Source organism: Rhinoderma darwinii, chromosome 4 (assembly GCF_050947455.1).
Source record: "Rhinoderma darwinii isolate aRhiDar2 chromosome 4, aRhiDar2.hap1, whole genome shotgun sequence".
Taxonomy (NCBI): domain Eukaryota; kingdom Metazoa; phylum Chordata; class Amphibia; order Anura; family Rhinodermatidae; genus Rhinoderma; species Rhinoderma darwinii.
The window spans coordinates 30371316-30391367 of record NC_134690.1 but is presented as its reverse complement, the minus strand read 5'-3'; the positions used below and the strand labels follow the sequence as shown (position 1 = coordinate 30391367).

At 43.5% G+C, this 20052-nt stretch overlaps 1 protein-coding gene across 1 annotated transcript in view; it reads left to right on the top strand.

Annotated features, from left to right (window-relative positions):
• The window catches only part of PTCHD4 (patched domain containing 4), a 150874-nt gene that overhangs the window by 109144 nt on the left and 21678 nt on the right, over positions 1-20052 (top strand). The window contains exon 2 of the mRNA XM_075860973.1: positions 11215-11695. Coding sequence (XP_075717088.1) covers positions 11215-11695 — 481 coding nt within the window. The remainder of the gene's footprint in view (positions 1-11214; positions 11696-20052) is intronic.

The following is a 20052-nucleotide window of genomic DNA, read 5'->3' as shown; positions in this document are numbered from 1 at the left end:
TCTCCTGTGTGGTGTAGTATAGAGGAGTTGTCAGCTCTTCTCTGTGATGTAGGAAAGGTAACCTGTTAGCTCTCCTGGGTAGTGCAATAAAGAGAACCTGACATCTCTACAGACATATTTGTTTTAGTGAATATGTTCATTGTCTATGCAATAACAATTCTGGAGCATCTTTTCTTAGAACTCTGTGTTGTGCTGTTTCTCTTTTACTCCAGTTGGAAATTGCCAACTGAGCATTACTATTACCTTGTCTATGGGTCGTGTCTCAACACAGTCTGAAACTGTCCAATAAGTGCTGACTGTGTTTCCATAGGCACAGAGGCTCCGTGACAGTGTCACGCGGTCATGGCTGTGTTCAAACTGATAAATAACGTACTCACACAAGGGCAGGTACAAACACCAGTTCCCAACAGGATGCAGACAAACCTCAATGCTACATGGAGGGAGATTGCTCAGGAGCAAAATATATATGAACAGCCACTTTCACACCTACTATTCATGAGGGGGGTGGCTGCTTAGTATTATCATTGCACACAGATATTGCTTCTATAAGTGTGCCAGTCACACGGTTACATGTAGTACACCATGCTGGCATACAGCCTAATATTTACACCCATACTATTAGATCAGATGGGCTGCCTAGCACCTTCTAAGTGTACCACACAAAATACTGACCCACTATTCTCCCCCAACATTTCAAGGATCGTCTGCATCCTGAACAGATATCCATGATAAATGATAAATATCGATGATAAACATGAGGTATTAGTTGATATTTTAGCCAAAATATGCAAGCTCGCAGTCACAACCCGTGTCAAGTGTCCTCGTCGTATTTCGAGCCCCTACACTCCTATTACAAACAAATCACAGAGAAAAGAACTATATTCATTTAATATCAGTGAAAAAGGTCATACTTACTCATACAAGGGCAGCATGGTGCACATGTAACCGGCACACTTATAGAAGCTATATCTGTGTGCAATGATAATACTAAGCAGCCACCCACCTCATAAATGGTAGATGGGAGAGTAGGTGTTCATTAGTATTTTGCACCTGAGCAATCTCCCTCTTTGTAGCATTGTGGTTTGTCTGCATCCTGTTGGGAACTGGTGTTTGTACCTGCCCTTGTAAGTAAGTGTGGCCTTTACATTATGTTCACACTGAGCTCAGGAGTGTCCTTTTGGCACCCACTGAACTGGTATATGTCAGTATACTTATTTTTTCACTGTATAGGAAAGTTTAGCCTGCTTTACAGTTTTCCACCAGAAAAAGGAGAAGCTTTTTTTTTTTACTATAGTGACCTATGGATGACGTAAGCAACTATGGCATACACATTTGAATGAATATGTTAACGCTTTATGTTTGCAAAAAGAGCTCAATAAAATTTTAAAAAGTATAGCCTGAAAAAATTGTTTAATAATGATGTTAAGTTGTTTAAATTATTTCTTCATGGTGTATAGGAAAGTGCAATCTGCTGTGTTTTTCTATACAATAATAAAAAAAAAAGATATGCTGATTCATACCACCCTCATGGAGACCAAAAGGACACTACTTTGGCCTTTGCTTGGTGAATGGGGGTCTGAGCCTATGTTCAGCGTACGAGCCAGGAATATAAAAGCCGAACATGGGCTCAGATCCCCATTCACCAAACAAAGGCCAAAGTAGTGTCCTTTTGGTCTCCGTGGGGGATGGTATGGATACACCGAACCTATTCACAGAGCGTGATGTGAACATAGCCTTGCTCTCACCTACCACTGTCAGGATGAACCAGTTTTACCATGCTCCCCTGACTCTAAAACTTTTGTAATTTTTTTTATATCCCCTCTCCAATAAACCTTAGGGACCGTTGTGTGTGGAAATCCCAGGAAATCAGTTGATTCAAACATACGGACATTGATTCTAATGTCAGCCTGATCACATTTATTTCTATTATCATGTTTGTCCTTAGCGCAAATACAGTGCCAGGAGTCAATGTCAGAAAAGTTTCTTTGAGGTAGGATTGTGGGTATGGGTTCCCTGGAGGTGTAAACATTATTTAGGGGTTCCCCCGTGGTTGGAAATGACTGTTTTTTGGCTCAAGTTGCTGACCTATGATGGTTCATTAGATGTTTGTATAGCAAACTATGGGTATAGGTGTATACGTAAAAATATAGCCAGTGGAAAAATGTAGAACAGCCAAAGAGAGGAATAATATTGAATATTTTTGGCCAAGGGTGCCCGCTGAGCCTGTAGTGTACAATGCAATTTTTGGCTGAGCGCCTTGTACAGGTGAAGCAGATTGAAACCAAGTGATACGCCTGTACAAGCCATGTGGCCAAAACCGAAGAGCAATTCACAAATGGTTTTACTGTGTACATCGTGGTCGTACAGCACCCTACCGGCACACTGCCACTATGTGTGTGGGCACCTTAATGCAGACTATAGTTTGCACTTGAATAAACATTGTACGGGCAACGGGCAAAGCACCACATTGCAATCCCACAGAACGAGCTGTCAGTCCAGTCCTACTAATGTGACAGGGCACTTAAATAATCAATATCTGGTATAAAATCGCTAAATACGGAGCTTGGTTTTATTGTGGTTTCCAAAAAGTGCCCCCTTCCGCATTCATCTGGTTGCTATGGAAACTTGTGATGTCATTTTAATGTCCCAGGTTTTTAATTTTCAGAGAGAGCCAGGGGGGATGCTGAGAATACACGATCTGTACCTTTGCTGCATCCCTCTATATATAGATCTCTGAGGATAGTTATCTTGTTGCCAGTAGCCATTAGATCAATGCAACCTGTGATCTGTGTGCAGGGAAATTCAGCAACGACAGATCGTTTCATCCCTGTGACTTTATAGTATATATAAAAAAAAATCTGTACTATAAAACTAGAAAAATAAAAGTAATTACAATTTTTAAAAAATGTATTCCTTGTGCAAAACTTTTTTTGCACTTATGACTCCTGTACTTTCTGCTTTTCAATGTGGACATACCATGTAAGGCCCCATTAACACGTGTCGAATTTCACAAATCTGACCACAATCCGCATCCAATGCATGAGAATAGGATTTCTGCAACCCCGTCCACATGCTGCGGATAATTTCCGCACAGATTTTTGTCTACGGCATTGAAAAAAGATCTGCGAGAGTTAGTAGCATGCTATTTATTTCAACACAGAAAATTTGGTGGATTAGCCCCATTAAATGCATCTAATCCGTGTGCGGATCCGAGGCACATCAAACTGCACATCCAAGGCAGAAACTCGAGGCTTATCTCGGTTCCGGCAGTAAATAGACTAAATGTACCATCAAGCCTAATTTCCTTAGGAATCAACTTCAATAGCAAAACATGGTTAATACAGTATCTGAGTTTATTGTCTATAAGGGGTGATTCGTCTTCTGCCCATAAAGGGGTATTCCCTTATTAATTATGAATGGTATATCCACGGGAAATGCTATAAATGTCTGATAGATGCGGGTACACGGCCCAATTCTCCAGAACTGGGATCACGCAAACCCTTCCTACCTAGTGAGGCGCCCGCTTGCTCGACTATTTGTAACTCTCGGCCACCTCTCCATTTACTCTCCGTCTGGATGTGGTGGCTCTCGTCTGCCTCACTAGGCAGAAAGGGAGTTGCGTGCGGGGGAACCCGCAATTATCAGACATGACAATTCGTATGACTTCACCACCATTTAGGTCTGTGGTGATTTTTCATTCACAATGACATTCATAAAAAAAAATTAAATAAATTGAAAACATATTTACCATTTGCCCCCCCCCCTCCCCCTCTTTTATGTAGAATATTATGGGCTCACTGGAACTTAGCTGGCACCAGGATTTTGACATGTAAGATCAGGTTCAGGTCAGTAGATAAGTAGAAGGCGGCAAGCAAGAATATCAACTATGCAGGCTAGAAACATCTAGTATTGGTCTAGTACATGATCATTTAACACTGGGAGGTTTCAGAAACTGGTCAAAAGTCAAGGACAGTAAGCAGTCAGAGAGACAGAGGATACAGAATATGGAACAGGATGTAGCTGTCTGGCAGCCATATTAGCTCCCATAGGACAACTTCCCTGTCACCTAGTCATGCAGAAGCTCCTTCGCCTTTCTTCATCTCATGACTTATTCTGACAGTCAGTCACTCTGAGAGAGCCCTAAAAATTTGTATTTGTCCATCAAGGATATACACTATATGGTCAAAATGAAGTGCACACTCTTCCGAATTATTGAGTTTGTCTGTTTTAGCCACACTCATTACAAAAACAGGTACAAAAAAATCAAGCACACTGTAATGACAGGGATAGGGAAACAGACAAGTGAGCCCTCAGTCCCTGCCTACTTGCAACGACCCGCCCTAGGCGACGGGGTACAACTGGGCGACGATCCCTACACTCAGTAAGTGCACGACAGACAACCAGACAAAGAAACACAGAACAAAGGGAAACGGGGCAGTTGCCCACGGCAACACCGTGAGCAACAAGAGTAGTAAACGAGCCGAGTCAAACCAGGAGAGTACGAGGTGCCAAACGCAGAGCAGGAGAGTAGTGAACAAGCCGAGTCAAACCAGGAGTGTACGAGGTACCAAGCGCAGAGCAGAAGAGTAGTCAGTAAGCCAGGGTCAATACGAAGCAGGGACAATAGTACAAGAAGCTGCAGCAGGGCCAGAAAACCAACAGAGAAGAATCACAAGCAAGGAGGAACAGGAAAAGCAGGTATAAATAGACCGAGGGCGGGAGCTAGCTCCGTCTGGCCAGGCTGTGATAGGCTCTCCCACTCCTAAGCCGGCCATTCTGAGTGGTGGAAGATGGAGTCAGTCTCACAGACATAGAAGCAGGTGCAGACTGATTATCTATGGGCGTGGATACAGAAGCTGTGCCTGGCAGATCCTTAACACACACAGCCATGTAATCTCTATAGCAAACATTGGTCGTTTTATGGGTCGCACTGAATATAGCACTGTCATAGAAGGCTACAAGTCAGTTTGTGAAATTTCTAATCTGCTAGATCTGCCCGGGACACCTGTAAGTGCTATTATTGTGAAGTGGAAGCGTCTAGGAGTAACAACAGCTCAGCCACAAAGTGGTAGGCGAGGCATACTCACAGAATGGGGCTAACAAGTGCTGAAGTGTGTGGTGTGTAACACACGACTATTCTCTGTTATATCACCCACTACAGAGATCCCTGCTGTTTCTGGAAGAGATATCAGTGCAAGAACTGTGTGTCCGGAGCTTCATGAAATGGGTGTCCATGGTCGCTGCACACGAGCCTAAAATCATTATGCACAATGCCAAGTGTCGGCTGGAGTGGTGTAAAGCACGTCGTTACTGGACTCTGGAGCAGCATATTCTCTGGAATGATGAATCACGTCTCACTATCTGGCAGTCTAATGGAGGAATCTGAGTTTGACGGATGCCAGGAAAATGCTATCTACCAGAATGCATAGTGCCTACTGTAACACGTGGTGGAGAAGGGATAATGGTTCGGGGCTGTTTTTCAGAGTGTGGCCCCTTATTTCTTGTGAAGAGTAAATTCATTTTACAGAATCGTAGCTTCTGTAGCAGTTTGAGGTTCTGTCCTTTCCTGTTCATGCATGACTGTGCCCAAGTGCACAAAGCGAGGTCCATAAAATCATGGTGTGAGGAGTTTGGTGTGGAGAAACTCGAGGGGCTGTACAAAGCCCTGACCTCAACCCAATCCAGCACGTTTGGGATGAATTGGAAAGCAGATTGTAATCCAGACCTTCTCATCCAACATCAGTGTCTGACCTCACAAATGATCTTCCGGATGAATAGGCACAAATTCTTACAGACACTCCGAAATCTTTTGGAAAGCCTTCCCAGAAGTGTAAAAGCTGTAATATCCACAAAAACGGGCCAATCTCCATAGTGACGGCCATGGTTTTGGAATGTGATGTCCAACAATTTCATATAGGTTTGATGTCAGGTGTCCACATACTTTTGGCCATATAGTGTATTAGACAGACCATAACCTTTACCCTAATATAAAAAGGAATGTAATTGAATTTACTGAATACAGGATAGTGTATTTCAGTATTGACAACAAGTAAAGAAAGGAAGTAGCTAACGTCTTATCTTACTTGGGTTTTAAAATAAATCCTGGCACACTGGGACATAGGAAATTCTGTTAGGCTGGATTCACACGAGGTCATTACGTCCGTAATTGATGGACGTATTTCGGCCGCAAGTCCCGGACCGAACACAGTGCAGGGAGCCGGGCTCCTAGCATCATACTTATGTACGATGCTAGGAGTCCCTGCCTCGCTGCCGGACAACTGTCCCGTACTGTAATCATGTTACAGTAGAGCACTAGGATCACTGTGAGTGAATGTGTGTTTTGACTAAGTCACGCATTAACAGATGGTAATTTTGTATATCCTGTATATGCAATGTATCTGCTCTGGATTGACATTTTCACACTGTATTGATGCCTTTCTGAATGTCTTTTGTTCTGTATTGAAAGTATCTTTGTACTCATTTTGTACAACAAAACTTTTTGAAAAATAAAGCCTTTTAAAAAAATACAAAATAAAAAGGTACAGGGACAAACACGGCACAGGATACAGGATACAGGTAGCAGGGCACGGAAACACTGGGAACAGGATATGACCATTTGCTAAGATTAACATGGGAGTACAACAACAATGCTCAGGCAAGGAGTAGAAGTGCAGAGCCCTTTTTATAGTCCAGGGTGATCTGGGGATAACTTGCAATTATATTCATGTGTGCGCGCTGGCCCTTTAAGGCCGGGAATGAGTGTGCGCACCCACCCTAGATGACACTGCAGAGTACAGCGGAAGCAGGTGCTAGGGTCTCCTAGGAGGGAGAAGATAGCCAGAACACGGAGGTCTGTGGTCACAGCAGTCGAGGGTTGAGTGAGGACGACGGGCCGCGACCGCGGACGTTACAACAACATTATGCCCCTACCTGGGGCAATACATAAAAACACTTTTTAAAATGAATATGATATTGTTATTAACTATTTTTTTTTCATATGTTGCTTATTTTTTCAACTGGAGCATTAATTTTGAGAATTTTTATATCCGTCTAAATTTTTCCGTGGCTTTTTATAAGTTGTTTCTTTCTTTTCTATTACAGTCTACTGATAATTATTTTTTAAACTGTTCCCTCTTATGCATTGCTTTTCCATCACGCTATTAACAATAAGAATTGGATATGAAGCTGTATTGATAGCAGAGTGCTGAACCCTAGAGCATTATATTTCATTAAATTCAAAGAACAACACTCGGATGCATTTGCTCTACATTTTATATTTATATTTTTTGGCACCTTGTGTAATGTTATTCTGTTTGTATTGTAAATGCGACATCAATGTTTTGTACAGCCCGGAGTTGTATTCAATGGGAGGTGGCGAGAGGACAAATCTGCATAACAAATCTATGGCGCTCTGCTGGGCTGTGCAGTTTGGCATTTTGCAAAGTGAAAGATAAAGTTTTGTTTGTAGGATTTATGTACACAGATGCAGAGCCGCACTGGCGCTCAGCAGGTAGTGTCATACAGATCCCTGTAGATAGTGTCACAGCCCCCCTGTAGATAGTGCCAAAGTACCCCCCTTGTAGACAGTGCCACACAGCCCCCCTTGTAGATAGCGACACAAAGTCCCCCCTTGTAGATAGCGACACCTCCTTTGTAGATAGTGCCAAACAGCCCCCCTTGTAGATAGTGCCCCACAGCCCCCCTTGTAGATAGTGCCTCACAGCCCCCCCTTGTAGATAGTGCAACACAACCCTTCTTGTAGATAGTGCCACACAGCCCCCCTTTTAGATAGCGACACACAGCCCCCACCCCCTAGATAGATCTGGACTTCGTTGCTGCTCCCTCTGTGGGTGCGGTATTGTGGTGGTGGGCGCCGTCGTGCAGTTCTGCAACCAATAGAGTAGGGACCTACTTATAGGAGGTGGCCGTGAAGTGTCATAGGGGCTTATACAATTTGATCAAAATGTTAACTAAGAACCTCATGTTCATTGATTAATATTGTGGATGTGCGGTCCTTGTTTCTCCTCTTCAACCAGGATAATTATTTTTTATTGTGCCAAAAATAAAAAAAATGAAGCAACTTTGCAGATAATCTTGAGAAAAATCTCCTACTGTTTTGTGTATACAGCTCCCATACACATCTATTTGCCACCTTGGTTACAGACTATGTACAAACCCTGTATACTCTGATTCTACAGTATAATCATACTCCCTTCCATCTGTCCCTCTCTTTTCACCAGCCAAATAAATATATGTTACCAAGAAAAAGAGAACATATTGAAGGGAGTATGACTGCTGGATCAGGCCACACAAGAATTTATTGTGGTCTGGAGATCATGGAGATGCACAGATCTACATAGGTCCTGTCAACCCAAATGATTGTTACTAGTTGCATATTTTTTTTAGGTTCATTGGAGCAATAAGAGACAATTGGTTGCAAAGATCGACATCACCTTTAAGTGGTTGGGTGGATTAAGGGCATCCAAGGTGTTAAAGGGGTTATTAGGGCTATAATATTGATTGTTTGTAAGACAACGCGCCATGCATATCGTTGTGGCTGTGCCTGGTATTGCAGCTCTGTTCGATTTACTTGAATAGGATTGAACAGCTGTGAGCTGCATTACCAAGCATGGGCACTACCAAATGTACAGCTCTGTGTCTGGTAAACAATGGCGCTCCAGCGACCCCTTCAGTCAGCTAGATAGATCATCAATATTATACTCTTAGGAATACCCCTTTAAGGCCTTGTTCACTTATAACTATTCCACTGAATATTTGAGTACTATTAAATTGCATTGCTGCTACATTGACTTTACTTTTAGTTTGAGGTTCCTACACTATCATTATAGCCGTACAACAGGAGACTCACCTCTCTAGTGGGCCTGGCAAGGCAAGGGTCTACAGATCATAGATTCAGCCTATGTGGCTGTTATAGGGCCCTTGGAGAGAGTGTGGTCTCATCCCTTTTGCCATAAGGTGGCAAAGAGGGTGGGAATTGTCCCAAGGGTCAAAGAAAACGTGTGGAGGCACCAGGCCCTTCTGTCTTGAGTAGCAAAACCTGGCACCATAATGAGGGGTGCAGTTTGTTCTTTGCAATGAGGCACCCTTTCTTCTATGTATGCCACCGGGCCTAGGCCACAAGATGTACTCAATATAGGTGAACACAGATTTATTTTGCCAAGGCTGTTTTTAAAAAGAAACGAAACTTTTAGATTTTTTTTTTTACATTTCATAGTGACATGTCAAAAGTTTTGATCGGTGGGGGTTGTCTGTGGTCGAACCCCCACCGATCAAAACTTTTGACATGTCACTATGACGTCAAAAGTTTTTTAATAGTTTAGTAAAACAAAGCGGCAAAAGCGCTCAGGTGAGCACTCTGCCACTTAGTTTCCTTGGAAAGCTGAGCGAGGGGTGTACGAGCTCAATAGAAAGACTATGAGTCCATATACCGTTTGCTTGACTTTCCGAGGAAAGTCAACGTTCAGGAACTAAGTGGTACAACACTCACCTGAGCGCTTCTGACGCTCGTTTTAGCGATCGGTGGGGGTCTAAGTGCTCGAACTCTCACCGTTCAAAACTTTTCGCATGTCACTATGACATGTCAAAAGTTTTTTGAAAGTTAAAGGGGTTTTCCACATTCTGACAACTGATGAACTATCCACCGGATAAGTCATCAGTATATGATCGGTGCATGTCCGACACCCGGACCCCGCACTGATCCGCCACTCCGGCTGCCTCTGGGCACCCGACGATATTGCCGGAAGCAGATGATTCAGGTCAAAGAATAGCAGCCGAGCTGCAGTACTGAATAGGAGCAGAGCTCCAGTCCTGCCGAATGGCCACTGTGATGTGGTTGGAGCCATCTGCTTCTGGCTTCAACTACTGCACAGTGAAGGAGCTGGTACCCCCAGTACTACAGAGAGGCGAGTACAGGTATAATGATAGTATAGACGACCATCTGAATGAGGACGTCTCATCGTGGTAGGTTGGGGTCCCACAATGTGACGTGCACTAAAACCTCATATATAAAGTATAGTAAGTATAGCAGTAATGCATTATAAAATGTAAATATTCAGTGTTTGCATATATATTAGCAGAACCGATAAAAACACAGGGACATATACAAAAACACCGAAAAAGGCCATACTTACAAATGGACACAGCCAGGCCAAAAATGCTGATGAAAGGGCGAGCAGGTGCTTTAAATAATATTAGCCACTCCCACTAGTCTTGAGGGGAGTGGTGTGTGGTGCATGGGAGGTGTAGTAAGAAATAATAAATGAATAGTGTGTGTGCAAGTGTAATACTATAAGTGAAATATAGGGGGCAGTAATAAATGAAGTGCCTCAATAGAAATAAATGGATAATGGGGTGCAAGTGAGTGAAACATGGAGGGATAGTGTGTACGTCATGAGGCACAACGTGTATAGCCAGGTAGAAGCCTATTTGTGACGCCTTGATAATTCATAGAGCGGGCTACCCTGCTTGCTATGCCAAACAACAACACACCATGCTCTCCCAGCATCAAAGACCTGGCTGTGTCCAAGAGAAGCGAATATACATAATAATGAAAAATACCTGAGGTATTGGTAATCATTTTGGCTAAAAGGACGCAAGCTCGCAATCCACGACAAGGATCCCCAGACTTGCGAGTCCCCTCAAGACTAGTGGGAGTGGCTATTATTATTTAAAGCACCTGCTCGCCCTTTCATCAGCATTTCTGGCCTGGCTGTGTCCATTTGTAAGTATGGCCTTTTTCGGTGTTTTTGCATATATATATTAGCGCCTGCAGAGTGCTGCTTGCATATACATTGCAGTCACAGCAGATATATGCTTTTTTAGGAGGTGCAGACTTTGTATTTTGGATTGTACTGTTGGGGGTGGTAAATGCATCCATTTTGGTCGAGCACTCCTCCCATGTGTCTAATGCTGTTTTTAATACAGATGTAGCCATCTTTATCTTGACTTTTAACGCATTAAATACACAGTGGCAAGAAACTTTAACTTGACTTTTTTTAATGGCTTTTCAATGGTTTTTGGTGATCAAAGTCAAGCTAAACTTGGCTACATCTGTATGTATTTGCATATATCTAAGCACCCACGGGCTGTTGAAATGTTGTAGTGTCCAGGCATTTCTTTGGTTATTTGCAGTATCTTTACCTTCCATGTCTTGTTACCGTTGTGTGATCAATTGTTTGTCTTGTGGTTTTGCAGAATGGAAGACAGAGTTTCATTGGACACCAGTTGGGGGGTGTTGCCGAAGTCCCGAATAGCAAGGATCAAAGGGTCAAGACTGCAAGAGCCATTCAAATGACCTATTACCTCCAGAATTATGGCTCTGCTACCCAAGACCACATCAACGAGCAATGGGAAACCGAATTTTGCACACTTATTCACCAGCTGCAAGAAGGACATCCAGACATCCAGATGTATTCATTAACATCTTTCAGCTTGCTCAGAGACTTTCAGAAAACCATAGAGTTGTCTAGAAGTAAGATTGTGGTGTGTCTTATGCTGGTTCTTCTGGCTGCCACTCTCTCCAGCTCTATGAAAGACTGTCTACGTAGCAAGCCTTTCTTGGGTCTACTGGGAGTACTCACTATTTGTATCTCCAATGTCACAGCGGCAGGGATATTTTTCGTAACAGATGGAAGATATAACTCGACTCTGCTGGGAATACCATTCTTTGCTATGGGTAATGATTTATTATACATATATATGATCGATTGACTGTGGCGGGGGATTCTTGGCTTTGATTAGAGATTAGATAAAGAAAGCAGTGACAGGGTCTCATGTGATGTCAGCATCTGGTTGCTGTGGGTATTTGAAGTAAGGTAGAATAGGTTATAAGTTTTGAAAAACTCTTACATGTAAAGCTGGCCATACAAATTATTTGAATGTCGAACAAACACGCAGATTTCGGTGGGATCGGCGGACCATCTAGTGTGTATGAGGGTGTCCCGACTCTCCCTTCAATGGCAGACGTTGAGGTAAAGAAGGATCGGGCTCTTAGTATTTCAATATTACTGACCCTTTTTGTTTTTGCCAGAGTTGTCTGGCAGCGGCTTATTTCCCGCTCCCAGTTGAGAACACATGCATGCTCGACCGAGCTTACATATGTATGGGGAGATCGGAAAGACCAGCTCTCGGCTGACAAATATCTAAAGTCTTTGGCCACCATAACCCCTTAACGACATGTCACGTACTGGTACGCGGTAGCCGTTAAGGGGAAGTATGGAGCGTGCTCACGGGCTGAGCGCGCTCCATACACAGCAGGTGATGGCTGTGTTATACAGCCGACACCTCACGGCAAGAGGCGGAATCAAAGCTCACTTTGATTCCGCCCGTTTAACACCTTAAATGCTGCGGTCAATCGCGACCACGGCATTTAAATTGTTAGACTCAGGGTGGCGCCCCCTGGAACACGGCATCGCGTCCCCCCACGACGGGATCGGCCGGTGACGACGGTTGTTATCGCAGCCTGGGGGCCTAATGAAGGCCCCCTGGTCTGCCATGTTTGTACGCCTCTGGCAAGGCTTCAAAGGAGACTGTCAGAATCACGATATACTGCATTACATTAGTATTGCAGTATATCATGCAAATGATCCAACGATCGCTGTTTCAAGTCCCCTAGGGGGACTAATAAAAAAAAGTAAAAAAAACTGTTAAATAAAGACTATAATGATAATATTCCCCAAAAAAAAAAAAGTATTAAAAGTTAAAAAACAAACTTTTCCCAATTTTCCATAAAGCAATGTTAAAAAATATAAAAGTTAACATAACTGGTATTGCCGCATCCGTAAAACTCCGAACTATCACAATATAGCGTTGTTTAACCCGCTCGGTAAACGACATCAAAATAAATATATAAAACATGCAAATTGCTGTTTTTTGGTCACCTTAGCTCTCCAAAATAGGAATAAAAAGTGATCAAAAAGTTGCATGTACCTTAAAATGGTATCGATGAAAACTACAGCTTGCTCTGCAAAATATAAGCCCTCACACCTCTAAATTGATGGAAAAATAAAAAAATTATAGCTCTCAGAATATGGCCACACAGAAAATTATTATTTTTTAGCAAATAGTTTTATTTTTTTTTAAATGGTAAAACATAAAAAAACATATAAATTTGGTATCGCCGTAATCGTTTCAACCTGTAGAATAAGGTGAATACGTAATTTTTACCGCCTCATGGACGCCGTAAAAACAAAACCCCCCAAAAAATGGTGTAATCCCTGTTTTGCCCATTTCACCCCACAAATTATTTTGTTTTTAGATTCCCAGTACATTATATGGTGCCATGAAAAACTACAACTTGTCCCGCACAAAACAAGCGCTCATCTGGCTATATCGACGAAGAAATAGAAAAGTTATGGCTTTTGCAATATGGGGAGGAAAATGAAAAAACTCAAATTGGCCTGGTTTTTAAGGGGTTAAAGGCTATGAACACCTTTGAAAACAATTATTTTTTATTTTTTAATTACAACGTGTATCATTGTGTTTGGTGCAACTTTTTAAGAACGTTTAATTAAAAATTTACTATTTTTACTATTCTTTTTACTTTTTGAGATACTGCTGCTTTGTATATGGGTTCAGTGTCAGCGGGCACGATTGAGCCGTTACCAATCACATCTAAGTACATAACTTAGATGTGATCGATAACAGGTGCATCCTGCGTGTCCGATCCACTGTCACTAAACTTGTTAGCAGGGCCGGCTCCAGGTGTGTGTGGGCCCTTGGGTGACACAGATTTAGTAGGCCCCTTTGCGGGTGAACTCACGGCGGCAGTAAAATGGCAGAAAATTTTACTTTGTGCCCCCATATAGATGTTAGGCCCTGTTTATGACCCCATATAGAAGTTAGGCCCCAAGTTTGTAACACCATAAATTTAGTGCCCTCTGTAGACAGTGCCACACAGCCCCCCTCCCAGTTAGGGCCGCACAGCTCCCCTCTCAGGTAGTGCCACACATCCCCCCTCCCAGGTAGGGCCACACAGTCCCCCCAGGTAGTGCCACACATCCCCCTTCCTGGTAGTGCCACACAGACCCTCTCCTCCCAGGTAGTGCCACACAGCCCCCCTCCCAGGTAGTGCCACACAGCCCCCCCTCCAAGGTAGTGCCACACAGCCTCCTCCTCCCAGGTAGTGCCACACAGCCCCCATTCCCTGTAGGTAGCGCCTTTAGGGTTCCCTCTAGGAGTGGAATCCACAGCCAGAACATTGCCGACGCTCTGGCTGGGGATTCCGCCCTTGACGTCACTGTCCATTTATGGACAGTTTGTCAGGGGAAACCCCAGAGCTATAGTCCCGGGCAGAGCACTACTAGCACTCTGCCTGGGACCAGGGGCATAGCTAAAGGCTAATGGGCCCTGGTGCAAGAATTCAGCTTGGGCCCCCCTACCCCTCCCCAACACCACCAGACCCCTGCGCACGCCTATGCTCTGCTGCCTTGCCCGACAGACCCCATGAATACCCCCACAGTATAATACCCCCATAGCTGCCCCGACAGTATAATGCCACCACACAGTATAATGCCCCCATAGCTGTCCCCCACACAGTATAATGCCCCCCATAGCTGCCCGCAAACAGTATAATGCCCTCCATAGCAGACCACCACAATATAATGTCCCCCCCATAGCTGCCCCCACACAGTATAATGCCCCCCATAGCTGCCCCCACACAGTATAATGCTCCCCATAGCTGCCCCCACAATATAATGCCCCCCATAGCTGCCCCCACAGTATAATGCCCCCATAGCTGCCCCCACAGAATATTGCCACCCATAGCGACCACATACAGTATAATGCCCCATACAGTATAATGCAAACCCATAGCTGCCCCATACAGTATAATGCCCCATACAGTATAATGCCACACATAGCTGCCCCATACAGTATAATGCCGCATACAATATAATGCCCCCCATAGCTGTCCCATACAATATAATGCCCCCTTAGCTGTCCCATACAGTGTAATGCTGTCTCAGTAGCTACCATATGAGCCCCCCTCCCATACCCAATATAATGCCCCCATATGTACGTAACTAATAGAAAAATAATGACATAATTACTTACCTATCCCCGTTCCCACGACGGGTGAAGGAGATCCTTCTCCTCCTCTGCACTGAGCTGTGAGTAACTCGGCGCAGACAGGCACAATCACTACATCGCGCCTGCCTGCACCGAGCCACTCGCGGCACAGTGAATGCTGGAGCAAGGCTCCACCATTGAAGCCAACTGAAGATGCATACTGCGGACGCAGATTAAGTTGGAAGCGGGACCAGCGTTGTCAGCGCTGTGTGGCAACGGGGCTTAGGGACCCAGTCGCACTTGCAACCCCTATAGCTATGCTACTGCCTGGGACACTGCCCTGCTCCTAACAATACTGTCCATATATGGATAGTGATGTCAGGGGCTTTCCCAGAAATGTTGTGCAGGAGTAGAGTCGCTTCTAGCGCTCTGCCTGGCACTCCGTCTCTGGGAAAGCCCCTGACATCACTGTCCAAATATGGACAGCGATGTCAGGAGGAGAGAAGGAGTCCCAGAGCAGAGCCACTAGCGCTCTGCCAGGGACTCCTCTCCTCTTACATCACTGTCCAAGTGTATTGGGCCCCAGCACTTGCCCGGATTCGCCGGGTGCTGGCGCCAGCCCCTCCCGTCAGTGCCGCTGACATGACAAATACAGGTTTCAGCACTAGATACAGCTGCTCTGTATACAGGATACAAAGCAGCTGTATCTCAAAAAGTTAATAAAAAGTAAAAATAAAGTTGCACCAAACTCACTGATTAAAAAATGCATATGTTTTCAAAGGTGTACATAGCCTTAAAGTCTCCAAGACATTCTTGAGGATGGAGCACAGATTTCCTATTCTCTTTACAAAGGGAGGGGCTTACTCATTGTTGTACCCTTCTGAGTAATGCCCTTTGACCTGAACAACTCTGAGAAAATTTTTGCCTTAGTGGCTGTCACTTGGCTGGGACCAGGCGGCAGGAAATCGTCAGGCGTGGCGTAGCAGAACAGGCGTGGAAAGCAGCACAACACGGCAACAGCTCAGCACGGTACTAGATCTGGATAACACTAGGAAACGGGAAGACACTAGGGGACCATTAGCAAGACAAACTTTGGGTAACGAACAACGCTCAGGCAAAGAACAAGAGGGCAGAGCCCCTTTTATAGCCCAGTAGCATTCTGGGCTAGATTTCAGACTTCCTGCAATTATGCGTGCACTGGCCCTTTAAGACCGTGCACGCGCAGGCGCGCGCACTCCGGAGACAGTGTCGATACCCGGAAGTGAGTTCCGGTGCCTCACAAGAGGACGATGCTGTAAGGAACTCGGATCTCTATGGCCACGGCCGTCAAGGGGTAAGTCAGAACGACGGGCCATGGTCATAGACGTTACAAATATGGGCAGTATAATTAAAGGGATTGGCTCGTGAAATAAAGATGATCTGGTGATCATACATTTGCTCTGCAGTGACCACTAATGGTGAAATGTAGTATTACAAGCTAGGCATTTAGATACACGGATGGATTGGGTCTGCCAAAGTGGTAGCAGCTCTAACTTAGGGTTATTTACTATGACAACCATATGCCGTAAAAGGGCATCTGGAACCGGGTTGTTTCATGAGGCAACCTCTTAAATATTTTGAGTAGTTTTCTTCTTTTAGAGATGATCTTATAGACTTCATGTTTGTTATTGAGTTTTTAGTCACATTGACTTTTAGTGTGCAAACTCTCCGAAGTCGAAGCAATTCAAAAATATCCAGATATTTATTATAAGTACTGTGTACTATGAGTGGAACATAAAAAAACTGTCCTCATTAAAACGAAAAAGAAATTGTGCGTATACTTATGCAACTTTTTTTTTGCTCAAATCTATATTCCTACAATAAATCATAAAGCAACTTTGCAAATAGTTTCAATTAAAAAATATCCTGCTATTTGGTGTATACAGCTTCTATACAGGTCTATGTGTCTCCATGGATACAGACTACAAAACAACTCTGTGTACTCTGCAGTCATTTATTTCTTTACTCCCTCTGTCCCTTACATCTTGCTAACCTACTGAAGGTGAATCTGATTACACAGGGTTTGTTTGTAGTCTGTAACCATGGAGACACATAAATCTGGATAGGAGCTGTATACACAAAACGGTAGGATATTTTTAATCAATACTTTGTTCAAAGTTGCTTAATTTTTTTCTTTAAGATGCATTGGAGCAATAAAAAACGGTCCACAAGATGTAAATACTCATTAAAGTTGAAGCTTTAAATTAAAGCTGCTGTTTATGGTGGTCTGTAGACTGTCAATGATAGAATACAGAATGTTGTATTATAGCCCTTTCACTGCTCTACTGTAGTTCAGCCTCTTTAAAATGAATGCAGTTCCAGGCACTGCTACATGTACTGTATAAATTAACTACTGTCAGATAGAAAAACGAAGGGTTTAGAGTCAACTGCGTTGCTAGTACCTGGCATCAGAAACACGTGCTCTGGGTCTTTTGCCCAGTACCCCAGGCCTCTTGACACCAACACTCCCCACATTAAATTATATCTGTGTTCCTGCCAGTACCATAAGGTGCCACCCACCTTTTAAGAGTCTATCACCACCCCTGGTTGCCGTTACTTTGTTCTACTGATCATTGAGGTCCCCCCTCATTACGCATTGATGACCCTTTCATAAGGATAGGCCATCAACAAATATTCCTAGAAAAACCCTTTAAAGGCTATGTACACCTTTTAAAGTTTTTTTTTTAAATATAGTTTTTAGTTTTTATGATACAGCTTTTATATATCCTCTATACATAAAAGCTGTATTGTTCGCTATCAGTCGAATCCGTCAGTGAAGTGAACTGACGGCTCGTTGAAAGTTCATCACCCTAAGGCCTGATTTACACGAGCGTGTGCGTTTTGTGCGCGCAAAAAACGCGGCGTTTTGCGTGAGCAAAAGGCACTTAACAGCTGCGTGTGTCATCAGTGTATGATGCGTGGCTGCGGGATTTTCGCGCAGCCGCCATCATTATGACACTCCGTTTGGATGTTTGTAAACAGAAAAGCACGTGGTGCTTTTCTGTTTACTTTCAGAGTTTGACAGCTGTTGCGCGAATCACGCAGTTCGCACGGAAGTGCTTCCGTGCGGCATGCGTGGTTTTAACGCACCCATTGACTTCAATGGGTGCGTGATGCGCGAACAGCGCACAAAGATAGGACATGTCGTGAGTTTTTTTCTGCATGCCCCCATAGACTAATATAGGTGCGTACGACACGCGTGAAATGCACGCGCGTTGCACGCACGTATATCACGCACGTGTAAACGAGACCTAAATGTGATTGATATTATTGTGATCCTGTGTGTTTGACTCAAACAGAACCTGCTCTGAGTCAAGCCGTCATTTCACTTCACTGACGGATTCGGTTGATAGCGCACAATCAGGTTTTATGTATAGATACATAGAAGCTGTATCGTAAAAATTGAAGATTTTTAATAAAAATCAATTTAAATGTTTTTATAATCACTTAAAATATTGAAGTAAAGAAACAAAATGTACATAGCCTCTAAGTGTATTCCAGTAATAACCTAACTTAATATAAAACGTAATCAACAATTAGAAGAGACAAGACTTTTTAATGATCCTACAAGTGCGTAATGGTCATTTTTTTTTCAGACGCATATTTCGGGCAGGAGATAAATATTTATTTCACCAAGTTTTTTCTTGTCCAGAGAACAACAGAGTCTCAAGTAATTGATATTGCGATTATGACAGAAGACAGATTGTGAAATCAATAGAATATTTGTGTATTAGTGAGGAGGACGGAGGGAATACTAAAAGGTTTTATATCATTTTCTACTTGGCTGAATCTCTTCACATTCCCTCTGGTATTATAATAAAGACACAGAGGGAATATTTTTACCATTCGGAATAAATATAAGTTACATCCACAAAAGTATAAATTGCATTTTAAACCTGCAGGAGGTTTGTGGTTACAGGCAAAGTAAATGCACTGAGGTGATGAGACGGCACATAAGACATAGGAAAAAAAATATCACTGCTTAACCTGCCAGCAATGGTGTATCTACCATATCAGCAGGGCACACGAGTGTTGTGGAGCGCATGGTGCGAAGGGACATCGGCACTGAACTGTTTCCCTACTCGCCATGATAGTGTCATGTTAACAACCTACAGCCGAGACTAGGGGAAGCTCACTGTATACAAATTTACATCGATCCCTTTGAATTCAGTACTAGCTATATACATCCATATGCAGCTAGCTCCCCCTAGTGGTGGCTGCATGTGGAGAAAATAATACAACTTTTCACATCAGAAGGACTGAGCTCCCCAATACAAATAATCTGTATTATGTAATTAATGAACACATCATTTTAGAACTGAAATGTAGATGTTGTAAGTTGGGGTCCATTCTAAGTATTGCCCCATGATTTCTGTGACTGCCTGCCAGTCTAACCACTCTGGTAGGTTGTTATTATTATGATTAAACTTCACTCTTATTGGCTGCCTAAACATGGTTAAACTGCAGATAGTCACTTACTATTGTATTGTCCATAGCTGAAATCCCTCTGTAAGCCAGACTCACATGCAGTCCCATGACCATGCTTCTGCTGTTTATCTTCTGCTCGTGTGATGCTGCCAACATTTGGCTATCGCCCCTCACCCCCCCCCCCCCACCTTGTAACAGAGGGGCATGCAGGCAGCTTAAATATAGGTAAATATTACCACTCAGATGGTACTTGGCTACAGTCCAGAATCTTCAGAGGATGTCACTTCCCCAGCCATAAGCGATAGATAATTAGTAGTCCCAGTGTTGTGCCTGATTCTCAGGGGCCCTATAGTTCCACAATGTATCGATCTTCAGATACCGACTCCCAGGTATTTCAAGTGAATACCTGAGAGCCAGAAAATGGGTTTTCTAAGCTGGACAACCCCTTTAACCCCTTCCCGTCGTAAACAACTTTCAGATTTTCATTTTCGTTTTTTCCTCCCCACATTCCAGAAGCCATAGCGTCTTTATTTTTCCGTCGATATAGTACTATGAGGG